Below are 14,913 nucleotides of genomic sequence, written 5' to 3'. Positions count from 1 at the left end.
ATATGAAAATCATTAAAAACTTTGTTTAAGCTAAAATTCTTTCACCACGTAGAATTTTAATGACAAAGTTTAACCTCTCAATAATGCAGTCTCTAGCACTTTCACACACACCATAGGAAGGGACAAAATTGATTAAAATCAATTTAGTGCTATCAGAACTAACAAGTGACTTGTTTTTACCCATATGAACCTTGTTCATGGGATCTCCAATCACAAAGGTTGGGTTACCATCACTTGTTTGTTTGCAAGTGGCTTAAGTCCCATTCCCCTCGATGTTTCTAATAACATTTGTCTTCCCAGGGTTTTGTCAGAGGATCTGCTAGATTCCATTCTGACTTCACATAATCAATAGAAACAGTTCCACTCTTTAGTGGATGTTTCACCAAACTCTTGATTTTAGCTATAGCTATTGCCGATTGGCAATCACGGTGTATCGATACCGACGGGGTTGGTTTCATTCCTAATGGAATGTTCGCTAAGAAGTTTTTCAACCACTCAGCCTCATTATCAGTCATCTCAAGAGCAACAATCTCAAATTCATTGTTGATCTTACAATAATTGTTTGCCTGGCTGATCTCCATGTATTCGCACCACCCCCAAGTGTGAATACATAACCATTAGTGGATTTTGTCTCATCTAAATCACAGATTCAGTTATCATCATTGTACCCTTCTAGTACAACGGGAAATCCACGATATTTAATGGCATAATCCATTTAACCTCTTAAGTATCTCATAAGCCTAGCAAGTGCATCCCAATTTTCCTGATCTGGATATTGAGTATATCTACTCAGTGTACCTACTGCATAAGCAATATCAAGTATATAAAAGCTCACCAAGTGCAGTAAGCTCCCAATCATATGGGCATACTGAGGCTGAGATAATGACTGTCTTTTATTTTTCACTAATTTAGAACTAGCATCATAAGAGGAACTCATTTGTGTCAGGTCATAAAACTCAAACTTCTTAAGAAGTTTCTCAATATATTGTTCTTGGGATAATAATATACTATCTCCCTTTCTTATGATTATAAGACCTAAAATCTTAGAAATATTTTATTTCTAACAACAATTTCATTCTCATTCTCTATCTGACATTATAGTTATCTAAAGTCTCATTCTAAGAATAAAATATGCTCAATAGGTTCTACTCAAACAATAGATAACCAACAATAAATAAATGTCATTCCAAAATAATAGATCATAATCATCATTAAAATCAAATTCTCAATTAATTAAAATCCCATCAACTTCCTTTTTAAATCAAATTAATTTCTCTTTCAATAAATTAATTTGATTTCCAATTAATTACTAAATAAATAGTAATAACTTTGTTCCCATAATTATAATTATAAATTAATACTTTCATATCTCTTTATAATTTAATTTCATTAATTAATTTCAATAATTACTTAATTCTATTTTTCATTTACAATTGATTATTATTAATTAAAACAATATTATGAGTTCTCCGACCTGCACCCAACTGGCCGAGAAATAGTCCGAAGTTTGGGTTTGCAGTTTAAGTAGTTCAAACTGAACTAATCCCAGACACCGGGTCAAACTCTGGCCTGCAGCCCAAATAGGTCCAAACTGACCAAACACAGTCCGACGATGTCGGAGCCACCACGACAAATCTCACGGTCAAAAAGGAGTAACTCCGCTGACAACCACCACGAAACGGTTGTCACCGCCATCGCAACCACCGTGAGAATCCAAAACGAAGGTCAGAACAACCCCCACATCTCAAGATCGAAAAACAAGAATAGAAAGTCCCAAAAATCTCCAAATGAAACGCGACTAGATCAAGAGCACAAGATTTCCCACACCAGAATTTTGACACTCAAAAAGTAAACTGGGAAACAAGAATGGAACTTCTCAAAATGCAAATTGAAAAACAAGAATAAAACACCTAAAAGAAAATTCTTGAACATGATCAGAAATCCCCAAAACGCAGTAGTCTCCTTCCTCGTGACTCAACCCAAAAACACAAAATTAGAAACCTCAAAATCCCCGAATCGAAACCCTAACGTGAACGCCATGCTCCACCACGAGAATGCCAACAAGCAGAGACCTTCGCCGCCACAGAGACGCCAGAGAGCGAACCCACACGTCGCGGAAACACCGCGCCTGAGCCACCAAACCTGATCTCCACTCCCAAAGAGAAATCGCTGGAATCAGAGAAGAAGAGAGGGAAGTTCCCTATTTTGATTCGAGCCTTGAACCCATAAGAGTAAGGGAAAGAACTTTCCCGTGCACGCCGCAACTCCCATTGCTTGAGTTCTTGGTTCAGCGTGAGACAAAGAGAAAAGGGAATGAAGCTTCCCTGCTTTACGAGCTCGAACCATGGCGAAAGAGGAGAAGAAAACCCTCCCTGGGTGGCGCGACGAAGAACCCTGAGAATCAACAAAGGACCACAAAATGCTACGAACAGAGGTAGAAGAAAGCCCCAAACCACAACTCGGAATCCTAATCCCCAAACACGAGATCTAAAATTCTCAAAACGGAACCTTCACTCAGAAGCCCTGTTACCGCCCGGAGGCCACCACACAGCAAACGCAATCCAGCTCTTCTCGCCGCCGTGAGGTTATACTTCTGCTCAAGACGCAGAGCCCTAAGATTTGGTTGTCCGAGAGAGAGTGGGAGAAGAAAGAAGCTTGAAGCTTCTGATGAGCAAGAGAGATTTGAACAGAGAGGAGAGAGACGGGAAAATGAACGAAAAAGGAGAGATGAGAAAGAGCTTTCCACCCTAAACAAGGTCTTCAGACTCGAAAAAGGAAAAGGCTGAATCCCAAATTAAAATAACCTCAAAACCCTAATTTTTTTTTTTTATTGTAATTGTCCTTAAATAAAACCCTACTTTATTATATCCTTAAAAAAAAACATTAATCTCTCCTGATATAGAATTCAATTACGTGAATTCTTATAGCATTTCATTCTGTGATTTCTTATAGAATTCTATTACGTAGAATTCAATTAGTTAGAATTCAATTTCTTGAATTTCAAAAGGATGATAACGTGATAACGCACAAGAAACAATACAATTTATTTATAATTACATGATCAACCCAAAAATTCATAAATCATTCTACCACACCAAAATATTCAATCATGATACTAAACATTCAATTAAATTAATCACAGTTTAAATGCAAAGATAGTTTTCCATAATCATAAGAAGATACTCAAGAAAATGTTCAATTCACCATAAAGTAAAGAAAAGTAAGCTTTCCATACCTTTTTTACTTTTCACAGTAATGAGATTGAAATATAAGTCCTTAAGATTGTAGTAAAAATAATGACTAATACTCAAACCGCAATTTCCTGAGGCGTGTAGATCACTGTCCTTAAGGACTTATCCGCGGTGTATTGCGCAAGCCCCCCAGGATACAACAGGAACTTCTCAGAATTTCTGAGGATCTCAGAACTAGCAAGGAACTCTAAAGAGAGTATAAGAATAAACCCAGAATAATTTTAGAAGAGGAAAAGAAGAAAAGAAAAAGAGAGAAGACTGACTTGGGATGTTTTTGGAATGGGAGAAAAACACTCTATTTATAGAGTTAGGAAAGAATATAATCAATAAAAGCCATTAAATATTTTACCGTTGGAGCACTTAATAAAATGAATATGAACGTTGTTGGCAATTAAAGTTTTGACCGTTGTAATCCAACGTTTTCTTTTGCAATAATCTAACATTATTACAACAAGTAGTTCTCCCAAAAAATTGTCTAATTTAAGCTTGAGGAGAAGTTAATTGATGAAATGCTTGACACTGACAGCCAAGTTAAATAAAACTTCTTGCCAAATTAATATTGACATGTCATATCATATCTCATTTTCTCTGTCAGGACCAGAGGCGTAACCAGGAATGTGATATATGCCTCTAAAATTCTTTGTGGAAAAAAAAAAAAAAAAGCGGTCCTCATTTTCCGTTTTCATTTGCCTACAATTTTCATGTCGGGAAAAGCAAGGCTAAGATTATATATTATAGAAATATGTAATATCATTGTCGTCGGAATGGTGGGAAGATCTACACTGGCACACAAGGTATCATTAAGATGGTGATTAGTGTAATATTATAATGGAAGACAAAACAAAAATACAAAACTATAACAATTACTAATTACTCTGGCGGAAAGAATTACAATATTAAGTATGATAATTATTATCAACAAGAATAGGTTCCAAGGTGTGAGAATGAGTTATTTAAATACAACACAAAAATAACTTTCTTCTGAAAGATTGAAATGCAAGGCCATAATCAATAGGCAACAAACTGAATGCTCGAGGATGGTAAAGCGTCAGTGTATAATTTTATCTCAACCCTACATTATTTCAAGTACAATATAATTAAATTTAAGGATGCATTTTGTTTGATGTTAATTAAGTAATTAATTTGATATAAATAAAGCTAGAGCATTGGAGGGTAATATAAATCATTTAAACTTCAAGATTAAACCAATCAAACACATGAAATTAATGGTAACATCTGAACATGTGAAGAACTGCTGAACACATGAAAGTAGTAACACATTATCTTAACACGTGAAGTGATGAATTTTCCTAAAACATATGTAACCTAATCCGCTATAACACTTGCGATATCGCTTCACTAATTAAGGTGCCATTGATGTGCATATATAACCACTCCCATTGCATGATGTCATGTTCTCATTGGTCACCGATAATGGCCTTTGATAATTTTTTCTTGCATATGTACTACCAGCTTTCTAGTGGCGCAATCAATTCCTGAAGCTTTTGATATACCCTCGTTGGTTCAACGCCAACTCTTGAGATTTTAACCTGAAATGAAAAAAAAACAAAATTGTGGTGTTTTTTACCCTAACAAAAACTGGACCAGAATGGGAGCCGAGAACAACTTGAGACGTACTTTTTTAAGAACAACAGTATAAAATAGAGAGATAAGCATATGTTTATTGTACCTGAGCATGAACTGTGTAAAAGATCTTATTATCAACAGTAGAGAAGTTGGCAGTGACAACTTCAACACCCTCTTCCTCAAGGACACTAATTACTTCATAGAGCATGAAGTTCTTATTCACCCCACTTATCAACATCACTTCAATGCCCGAACCCAACTCCTTTATCTCAAGTAGAGGCAACCGATCAGCGTCAATATTGAAAATCCCGTTATTGGTTTGGGTTGTTCTCATCATTTTCATGGCTTGCTCCTTCTCCCCCTTCAGTTTCTCTATTCTTTCTCTCAGATGCTTTATATACGTGGCTGCAAGATCGAGCTGGTCCTGCTGGGAAAGCATGTCCTGAAACATTCGTTGATTCAATCAATGAACATAAGATCAAACCCTAATTTGCAAAGATAGAGAGGGGGTGACTGAGTTATGTTAGAATGTTAGAATGTTACCAACCTTGGTGGGTTTGAGGTACTTGGAAGGGATGATTGAAACAAGCTTGAAGCAGAGAGCTTTCATATGGATTCTGCGGTTCCTTTCAATGGTTTTGCGGTCAAGTTTTGATGAAGCAGTGACAGTAGTGTTTGTGTTCTTCATGTTTGGAAATTTAGAAAGGGAAGTAAGTAGGTATGGTATGTTATGGCATGTAATGTGGTTTGTGATATGGAGTGTGATGAAGATGGTAGAAAAGAAGAGAAGGATGCGTTTAAATAGATAGCTTGAAAGAAAATTGAGTGTGAGTGGGGCCATACTACTAAATCATTTACAGTATCGTTAGAAACGTTGATGTGCTCCCATAGATTCTGATGAATACACGGCACTGCAAGTGGATCCCATAAGTCTGCTGAAGAGGGGCACAGCACAGTCACACTGGTCCTAACGTTTTCACTCTCGCTCAGACATTATTATTAATTAGAATTTGCGATTCGTAAAAAATATGATTTTAGTTAATAAAAATATGTTGAAAATAATACACTAGAAATTGAAGAAATAAAAGAGTTTGAAATATTTGGAAAAGGAAAGAGGGTTAAGTTTTGTTTTGTGTGGGTAAGAGTATGAAGAGAAGCGCGTTGGCCCACCGCCAATAAATAAATAAATAAGAGAGCAGAGGAGGCGGAGTCGCAATACCTGACTCTTGACCATGTTGTTTCATGGAAACTGCAATGAAAGAGGCGTAGGCTGTCCCATTCTTCTGTTTCTTCTTAGTTCACAACTGAGGAAAAGATTCTGCCCCCATCCATCACGCCCAATACATTCGCCTATGCCAAAATCTTACTCTCATTAGGAAAAAAAAGTTAAACATAATCTTACTATCTTTTGACAATCTTTTGTAAGAGTAAAATAGTCGTATCAAAAGTGATATTTTATATTTTTGAAAGAGAAGATAGATAAAAAAAAATACCATTATCTCTCTCGTTATAACTCATTTACTATTTTCTTATTCATCTTATTTATGAAGGTTGAAATAACTATAACTATAGCTAAATAGTAAAAATAAGTGTTTGTTGTTCATTTATCTTCACAATACAGGTATTTTTTTAACTAGTGTTATTATTGCTATTATTACACTAGTTTAGATTTGTCTTTTTATCTTGTCTAATATGTTTCAACTTTGAAGAAAATGAAATATATAAAAATACGATGATAATTTTGAAATCAATATTTCTATACTCTTACTTTTATATCGATTGTAAAAAAAAGTTTTCTACATTACCGAATATCGAACTGGTAAAATAAAACTCTTTTTAACAATCTATTCTAAATTATATGATTTAGAGAAGTGCATAAAAAATCTATAATGTTAGTGTACTTAGATTTTGGTAATATTTCATGCTTTTAGAATGATTTCTATTACATTCAAATAAACAACCTTCCATGAATATTACAAGCTATCACCAAGTTAAGGGTTTCTTACTAAATTTAAAGCATAATTATTATTAGTGCACCACATGTGATTAACTATATGTTCTTAGAGAATGTAAGATACAAGAAGACGTCTTTCAAACTTATAAATAGACTTAAAGTTGTACTATTTATTATAGTTGCCATAATTGAGTTTTCATCATGCATGTAATAATGATTTGCAATAAAACATTTGTATTATATATTAATGTTATAAAGTTTATATATTGATTATAATTAATTTTTAAGTATCTTATAAATTTGCATATTTTTCACTGAGTGTTAATTATTATTTTTTTACAATGAATGTGTAATTTTTTTCGTATTTTTCAATTGAGTATATGTTATTTAATTTGTTCCTTAATTAAGTCTCAAGTTTTTATATTTTTTTCGTTATTTTATCTTATCATTTTATTTTACTTATCTGGCTCTATGTTGTGAGGTTAAAAAAATAATACGAACTTAATTTAAAATATTTAAACGATTTAATTATTTAAATACTGTATTGTTATTGATATTTTTATATGATACATTTTATATTCTTCTTTATATAGATATATGAGACATACTCTAACATTGGAAAGAATATAAATATTTTAGAATAAAGTAAAAGTCAAATATATTTCAAATAATAAGACGAGATATTCATCACCTCCCATCTTTTAATTTTCTGCTATCTTTCTAGTTTAAAATTAGTTTAAATTATTTTTAATTATAAAACTAAGCCCTTGTTCACTTAAATGGATTTGAGGGAGAGTGATTGAATGAATTTAAGAGGATTTGAAGGTAAATTTTTTTGTTGTTTATTTGAGTGGATTTTGGAGGTAAGTGAGAGTGGATTTAGAAGTAAAGGTTGTATCTAAATCCACTCTCACTTGCCTCCAAAATCCACTCAAATAAACAACAAAAAAATTTACCTTCAAATTCTCTTAAATTCATTCAATCACTCTCCCTCAAATCCATTCAAGCGAACATGGGCTAAGTGTTACTATGGACTTGTAGTTAACATTAATTACGCCTTAACTCTACTTAACGATTGTCAGAACCGAGCGGTCAGGAGATGCTTTCGTGACATGTCAACAGCACGGTTCCTTCTAATTATTTTACCGGTTACCCGATCGATCAGCTACAAACCCATAATAACACTAAGTAAAAACTTATATATATATATATATATATATATATAGGTATAAGACTTTTGTACAAAAATGTTGACAAAATGAATGGTTGAATATCTCATGTTATACTCTCCCCTCTCTTCCCTCCAAAATTTTCCAGATTGCATCGTATTTTGAATTGTTTTATAAACATTACTATAATTGGAAATCTTAAATTGATTGTCATTAAGTATGTACTAATAAGTCAGATTGTCTTACACTCAACATACAACATTAATTATTAATTATTGGGTTTGATTACCTAAAATATATTGCACTAATGGTTAATCAATGGACATGGTTGTCACAAGTTTTATAAATAGACAACTGATGTACAGGTACAATGATCATTTACTATCCTAATAAACTTCTTTATGAAACATATCTGACTTGAACGTCGGAGTGTCTTCTGCATGTCATTGTAGTGGATTGCGTTCTCGGAGAGGATTGAAGATAAAAAAGGAGCAGAACAAAGAAGGACGACCGACCCTCGAACCAATTCAAACATAAGTGTTTTTGTTGAAGATTTTAGTTATTACCAAAAAGAAAAGAAAAAGTATTACAACATCTTATTGGCATGCGTAATCTAAATTGTGAGTCAAATAGTAGCTTAAAGACTATTATGTGTGCATCACGTTCACTTCTTCCAACATCTGCTGTAACATTCTAAGACAGCCTACATCTAGGTCATACACAGCAGAGGTTCATGGATGGTGTCAGTTTCACAAAAATCAACCTTTTATGAAAATTCCCAATCAGTATAATTTTTCATGTTGTCGTGTGACAAAAATTCTCAAAAATGTAATTATTCTGTATATTGTTGAACACATCCCTCCAATAATAATGAAACTAAAACTAAAATACACAAGATTAATTCTAACCTTAATAATAGTTTTGTAGAATTGGATAGGATCCTGAATCACAAACTCTAAAATATGTAATTAATTATTAATTATTAATAATTTTGTTTGATTAAAATTGAATTATTATCTTGGCAACAAATTAATAAGAGATCAGTCCTCACTCTGAGGTTCATTTTAATATTTAACAAATATTACAATTTAATCATTTTCTCCTGTCATTTGCACGTTAGGATCACTTTTATATGGTCATCCGAACTAAATAATAATGCTGAGGATCAATAAAAACAGGAAACGATGTTTTCTTAAGGAAAATAATCATAATAATAATAATATTATTATTATTATTTTCGATTGCGAGTTGCATTGTTAAGTGCATGCATCTTTAAAATGCTTTTAATTGATTTCATTTCCAAACAAGCAAGGAATGTCAAAGGAAGGAGTTGGCACGTTCACCTTTACTTATACAGAAGGAAGTCTACTTCTTCCATAGGAATAGAATAGGTTGGACAAATTCCAACATAACATATGCTATTAACATAATAAGGTTATGATAAATACTCTATTTTCTACTGAGCACCCATCCAACATGATGTGACACTTTTATTTAAAATATAAAATAATTCAGAATTAGTCAACTTAAAAAATAATATTATTATTATTTTATTAGGTGTATTAAAGGTATAAGAAAATTAAAGTGTGTTCATGTAACATTTTCCTAAAACCTTCTCCTCCATTATTGGTCGTTTTGCATATATCTTCTTTATATAAATTATAAATATACTAAAGTTATCATAATTATTTTTGGTTAAAGTTATCATAAATTATAAATATACTAAAGTTATCATAAATTATAAATATACTAAAGTTATCATATTTTTGGCCATTTTCCCATCAGAGTGGCATCAGAGCTCTGCTCTTTGGTTAAGGGACTGTTTAGTTTGCGTGAATGATGGAGGCACATACAAAATTGATTCCTTTGAATGAAGAAAATTATCACCTATGGAAAGGCAAGATGAAGGATTTGCTATTTGTGAAAAATTTGCATCTTCCAGTTTTTCTTCCAATAAACCGGAATTCAAGGTAGATGAAGAATGGGATTTTGAACATCAACAGATATGTGGATTTATCAGGCAGTTTGTTGATGATAATGTTTATAATTTTTTGTTAATGAGACACATGCGAGAAGCCTATGGGATAAGTTTGAGTCCTTGTATGCCTCTAAGTCAGGAACTAATAAATTGTACTTGCTGAAAAATTTTGTGGAGTTGAAGTACAATGAAGGAAATCCTGTTTCAAATCACTTGAGTGCATTTCAAGGGCGCTATGATCAATTAGCAGGAGTGGGTATAAAATTTGATGATGATCTATTGGGTTTATTCCTGTTAAACTCTTTACCGGATTCATGAGAGACATTTCGGGTTTCCATGATAAGTGCTACTCCTAATGGTGATATTTCTTTGTAAATGGAAAAGAGTGGTGCTCTTAATGAGGAGATGAAAAGGAAGACACATGGTACTTCATCTCATTCAGAAGTGCTTATTACAGAGAATAGGGGGAGAAGCCAGAAGAAAGAACAAACTAGTGGTAGAGATAAAAGCAGGAGCAAGTCCAAGTCTCGGTACAAGAATGTGGAGTGTCACTATTGTCACAAAACAGGGCATATAAAGAAGAATTGTTTTTTGTTGAAGAAAGAGAGCAAAGACAAAAAGGGTAAGCAAAGAGAAAAAGATACCGATGATGGTGATCGTGTTACTACTACTACATGTGGTGACCTTATTTGTCTTCGTGATTATGACACTATTAATCTTGTATCTGATAAGAGCATGTGGATAATTGATAGTGGTGCTACACTGGATGTTACATCTAGGAAGGAGTTCTTCACATCTTATACACCTGGTGATTTTGGAGTATTGAAGATGAGTAATAATGGAGTGTCTAAGGTTATTGGTATTGGTGATGTTCACTTGCAAACCAGCATGGGGATGCAGTTGTTGCTTAGAGGAGTTAAACATGCTCCAAATATTCGCTTTAACTTGATTTCTGTGCAGGTACTTGATAATGGTGGATTTGATAACCACTTTAGTTCTGGAAAGTGGAAGCTCAGCAAAGGTAACTTGATTGTGGCTAAAGGGGAGAAAAACTCTAAGCTTTACTGGACAAAAGCTTTGGTTGCTAAAGATAGTGTGAATGCCATGTATATGGAGTCATCTTTGTGGCACAGAAGGCTTGGGCATATTAGTGAAAAATGACTTAATTGCTTAGTTAAAAATGATGTTCTCTCAGGATTAAAGAGTGTAGAGTTGAAGAAATGTTCTCACTACATGGCTAGTAAACAAACCAGAGTATCCTTCAAGAAGCATCCTCCTTCCAAGAAGTCAGAGTTGCTTGAATTGGTGCATTCTGATGTTTGTGGCCCATTGAAGGTAAAGGTTTTTAGTGGTGCACTTTACTTTGTTACTTTTATTGATGATTGTTCCAAGAAGCTTTGGGTTTATGCTTTACAAAGAAAGGACCAAGTGTTGGACAAGTTTAAAGAATTTCATGCTTTGGTTGAGAGAAAGTCAGGCAAGAAGCTGAAGCGCATTCATACTGACAATGGTGGTGAATATTATGGACCATTTGATGCTTATTATAGACAATATGGTATTGCACATGAGAAAACTCCTCCCAAAACTCCTCAGTTGAATGGTTTAGTAGAGAGGATGAACAGGACATTGGTTGAAAGAGTTAGGTGTATGCTTTCTGAAGCAAAATTGCCTAAGCATTTTTGGGGTGAGGCATTGTTTACAGCAGTGCATGTTATTAATCTAAGTCCTGCAGTCGCTTTGAACTCTGAGGTGCCAGACAAGATTTGGTTTGACAAGAATGTCACTTATGATCATTTGTGTGTCTTTGGTTGTAAAGCATTTGTTCATGTTCCAAAGGATGAAAGATCCAAGTTGGATGTGAAGACAAGGCAATACATCTTCATTGGATTTGGTCAGGATGAATTTGGCTACAAGTTGTATGATCCCGTTGAAAAGAAAGTTGTTAGAAGTCGTGATGTGCAATTCATGGAAGATCAAACCATTGAAGATATTGATAAGGTGGAAAAGTCTACACCTAAGGAAGATGGTAATGTGGTTGATTTTGATCCAATTCGTTTGTCTATTAATGATTTGGATATTTATGTTCATGATGATGAACAACATGGTGATACTAATCAGCAGATTGGAGATGACTTGGATGTTCCTATTGATAATGTTGATGAAGAGGAACATGATGTGTCATTAGATGAGAGTCTTGGTGATGTACCTAAGTTATCAGAAGCTCAACCCAGAAGATCTGCTAGGCTAAAACAACCTTCTAAGAAGTATTCTACCAATGAGTATGTGATGTTGACTGATGACGGAGAACCTGAATGTTATGAGGAGGCCATTGAAAGTGAAGAAAAGCAAAAGTGATTGGATGCAATGCAGGATGAGGTGAAATCTCTGCATGATAATCACACTTATGACTTGGTGAAGTTACCTAAGGGTAAGAGAGCCTTAGAGAACAAGTGGATTTTCAGGGTGAAGCAAGAAAGCAATTCTACATCTACCAGATATAAAGCCAGATTAGTGGTGAAAGACTTTAGACAAAGAAAGGGTGTTGACTTCAATGAGATTTTCTCACCTGTGGTAAGGATGACATCCATAAGAACTGTGTTAAGTTTAGTTGTTACTCTAGATTTGGAGGTTGAGCAGATGGATGTGAAGACAGCTTTCCTTCATGGTGATTTTGAGGAAGAGATTTACATGAAACAACCGGATGGTTTTCTTGTTGAAGGAAAGGAAGACTATGTGTGTAGGCTACGAAAAAGCCTATATGGTTTGAAGCAGGCTCCGAGGCAGTGGTATAAGAAGTTTGAGTCTGTTATGTGTGAGCAAGGCTACAAGAAGACTACTTCTGACCATTATGTTTTTGTCAGGAAATTTTCTGAGAATGATTTCATTATACTGTTGTTATATGTTGATGACATGCTTATTGTTGGGAAAGATGTATCCAAAATTGGCAGGGTTGAAGAAGAAACTAGGCGAGTCATTTGCCATGAAAGACATGGGAGCTGCTAAGAAGATTCTTGGTATAAGTATCACTCGTGATAGAAAAGAGAAGAAACTTTGGCTATCATAGGAGCACTACATTCAGAAGGTGTTGCAAAGATTTCAAATGGAAAATGCTAAAGTTGTAAGTACTCCTCTTGCTACTCATTTTAAGTTGAGTGTTAAACAAAGTCCTTCAAATGAAGCTGAGAAGATGGATATGAGCAAAGTTCCTTATGCTTCTGTGGTGGGTAGTTTGATGTATGCAATGGTTTGTACAAGGCCTGATATTGCACATGTTGTTGGTATAGTCAGTAGATTTCTGTCAAATCCAGGTAGAGAGCTTTGGAATGCTGTGAAATGGATTTTGAGGTATCTTCGTGGTACTAGTAGTTTGAGGCTTTGTTTTGGAGGTGATAAGCCTATTTTGGTGGGTTACTCAGATTCAGATATGGTTGGAGACATTCATTCCAGAAAGTGTACTTCAGGGTATTTTATTCATTTGGCAGGGGGAGCCTTGGCTTGGCAATCAAAGTTGCAAAAGTGTGTAACGTTGTCTACTACTGAGGCATAATTCATTGCACTTACTGAAACATGTAAGGAGTTGTTATGGGTGAAGAAATTCTTGCAGGAGCTTGGTTTTGTGCAAGGGAAATACTTGTTGTATTGTGACAGTCAAAGTGCTATTCATCTTGGTAAGAATCCAACTTTTCATTCTAAATCCAAACATATTGATGTGAGGTATAATTTGATACGTGATGTTTTGGATGCTAGGTTGTTGGAATTAGCTAAAGTTCATACAAATGATAATGGTGCTGATATGATGACCAAAGCATTGCCAAGAGAAAAGTTTGAAGTTTGTTGTGAGATCGCCGGTTTGGCGGATATCTCCACATAGTCGTGAAGGGGAGATTTGTTGGGTTATTGGGCTCCCTTCCTATGTGGAGAATAGGCCTAGATAATGTGAACCTTTAGGTCTCACTAGGTCAAATAGAGATGGGTCAGACTAGTAGAGCACATTAGAGTCATTTGAAGAGAGGCAAAAGCCAAGTGAGAGAAAAAAAAAAGAGAGAAACAAAAGAAGAAAGTCATTCCCGCATAACCCTAAACCTACACTGGTGTTTTATTAGCTGTGAACTCGTTCACCGTTGGATCGAGCTGATTTTTGGACAGTAGGTTCCAGACATATGGTTCTTCATTCGAACCGTTCGGATCATCAATCGGAGATCTACATTGGGAGAAATAGGTCCCGCACCAGCAACACTGTTTTTGTGAAATTTTCATCTTCTTGGTTCTCATTTGTAAGCATTTGTGCTTATTTAAATTGGCTTATTGAACACATCATTTGGTGTTGTTATTGGAGACTCTTTTGTACCCTATTATTGATCATAGTGGATTTTTTCTTTGGTATGGACGACTCGTGGTTTTTACCCTTGCATTGAGGGGTTTTCCACGCTAAAAATTGTTAGTGTCTCTTTGTGCTTTGGATTCTATTTTTGTTCTATTTGTTTGATGCTCCTCATAGATTCTCGCAAGAAAGGAGATCGAATTTCCACTGTGTTATTACTGTTTGATAAGTTGTTATATTTTTTGGCCATTTCCCCATCAAAATCATCATATTTAACATATTCTATATTAATAAGAAAGTCATCAAAAGTAAGAAAAAGAAAAACATTCATCAGATTTTTTACAAAGAATCTAAATAAGTTTTTTACCCTTTTAATAATAATATATTTTGTAAGAATAGTAAATTCTAAGATTCCTATGAAATAGAGTAGTTGCTTGAATTGAATTGTTGCATTGATTTTTCCACAAATTCAAATTGCTAATTAGTTAAAAGAAAATCCAATTTTCTCTTCATGGATAGGGGATAATAAATTCATTGTCTTCCTCTTTTTCATTTGTGTAATTTAGCACTAATGAATAAAAGCAAACAATCTCCTTCCATCCAGGTCTCCATTTTATTGAGAGTAGTACATTTTTTAAAATAAAAAGACCATT

General features: G+C 34.3%; 1 protein-coding gene across 1 annotated transcript; it reads right to left on the bottom strand.

The window, feature by feature from the left end:
• Positions 1 to 4,451: 4,451 nt before the first annotated feature.
• On the bottom strand, positions 4,452 to 5,605 carry LOC148206933 (transcription factor bHLH162-like). The gene is made up of 3 exons (XM_088115253.1): positions 5,386 to 5,605; positions 4,942 to 5,280; positions 4,452 to 4,801 (listed from the first exon to the last, which is right to left on the bottom strand). Exons 1-3 carry the CDS (start codon positions 5,524 to 5,526, stop codon positions 4,718 to 4,720), a joined length of 564 nt encoding a protein of 187 aa, XP_087971379.1. The 5' UTR covers positions 5,527 to 5,605; the 3' UTR covers positions 4,452 to 4,717.
• Between the last annotated feature and the right edge of the window lie 9,308 nt (positions 5,606 to 14,913).

Source organism: Vigna umbellata, chromosome 1 (assembly GCF_029865625.1).
Source record: "Vigna umbellata cultivar VRB3 chromosome 1, Vumbellata_1.0, whole genome shotgun sequence".
NCBI lineage: Eukaryota > Viridiplantae > Streptophyta > Magnoliopsida > Fabales > Fabaceae > Vigna > Vigna umbellata.
The sequence above is the reverse complement of the archived record's forward strand: the minus strand, read 5'-3'. Positions and strand labels throughout refer to the sequence as shown.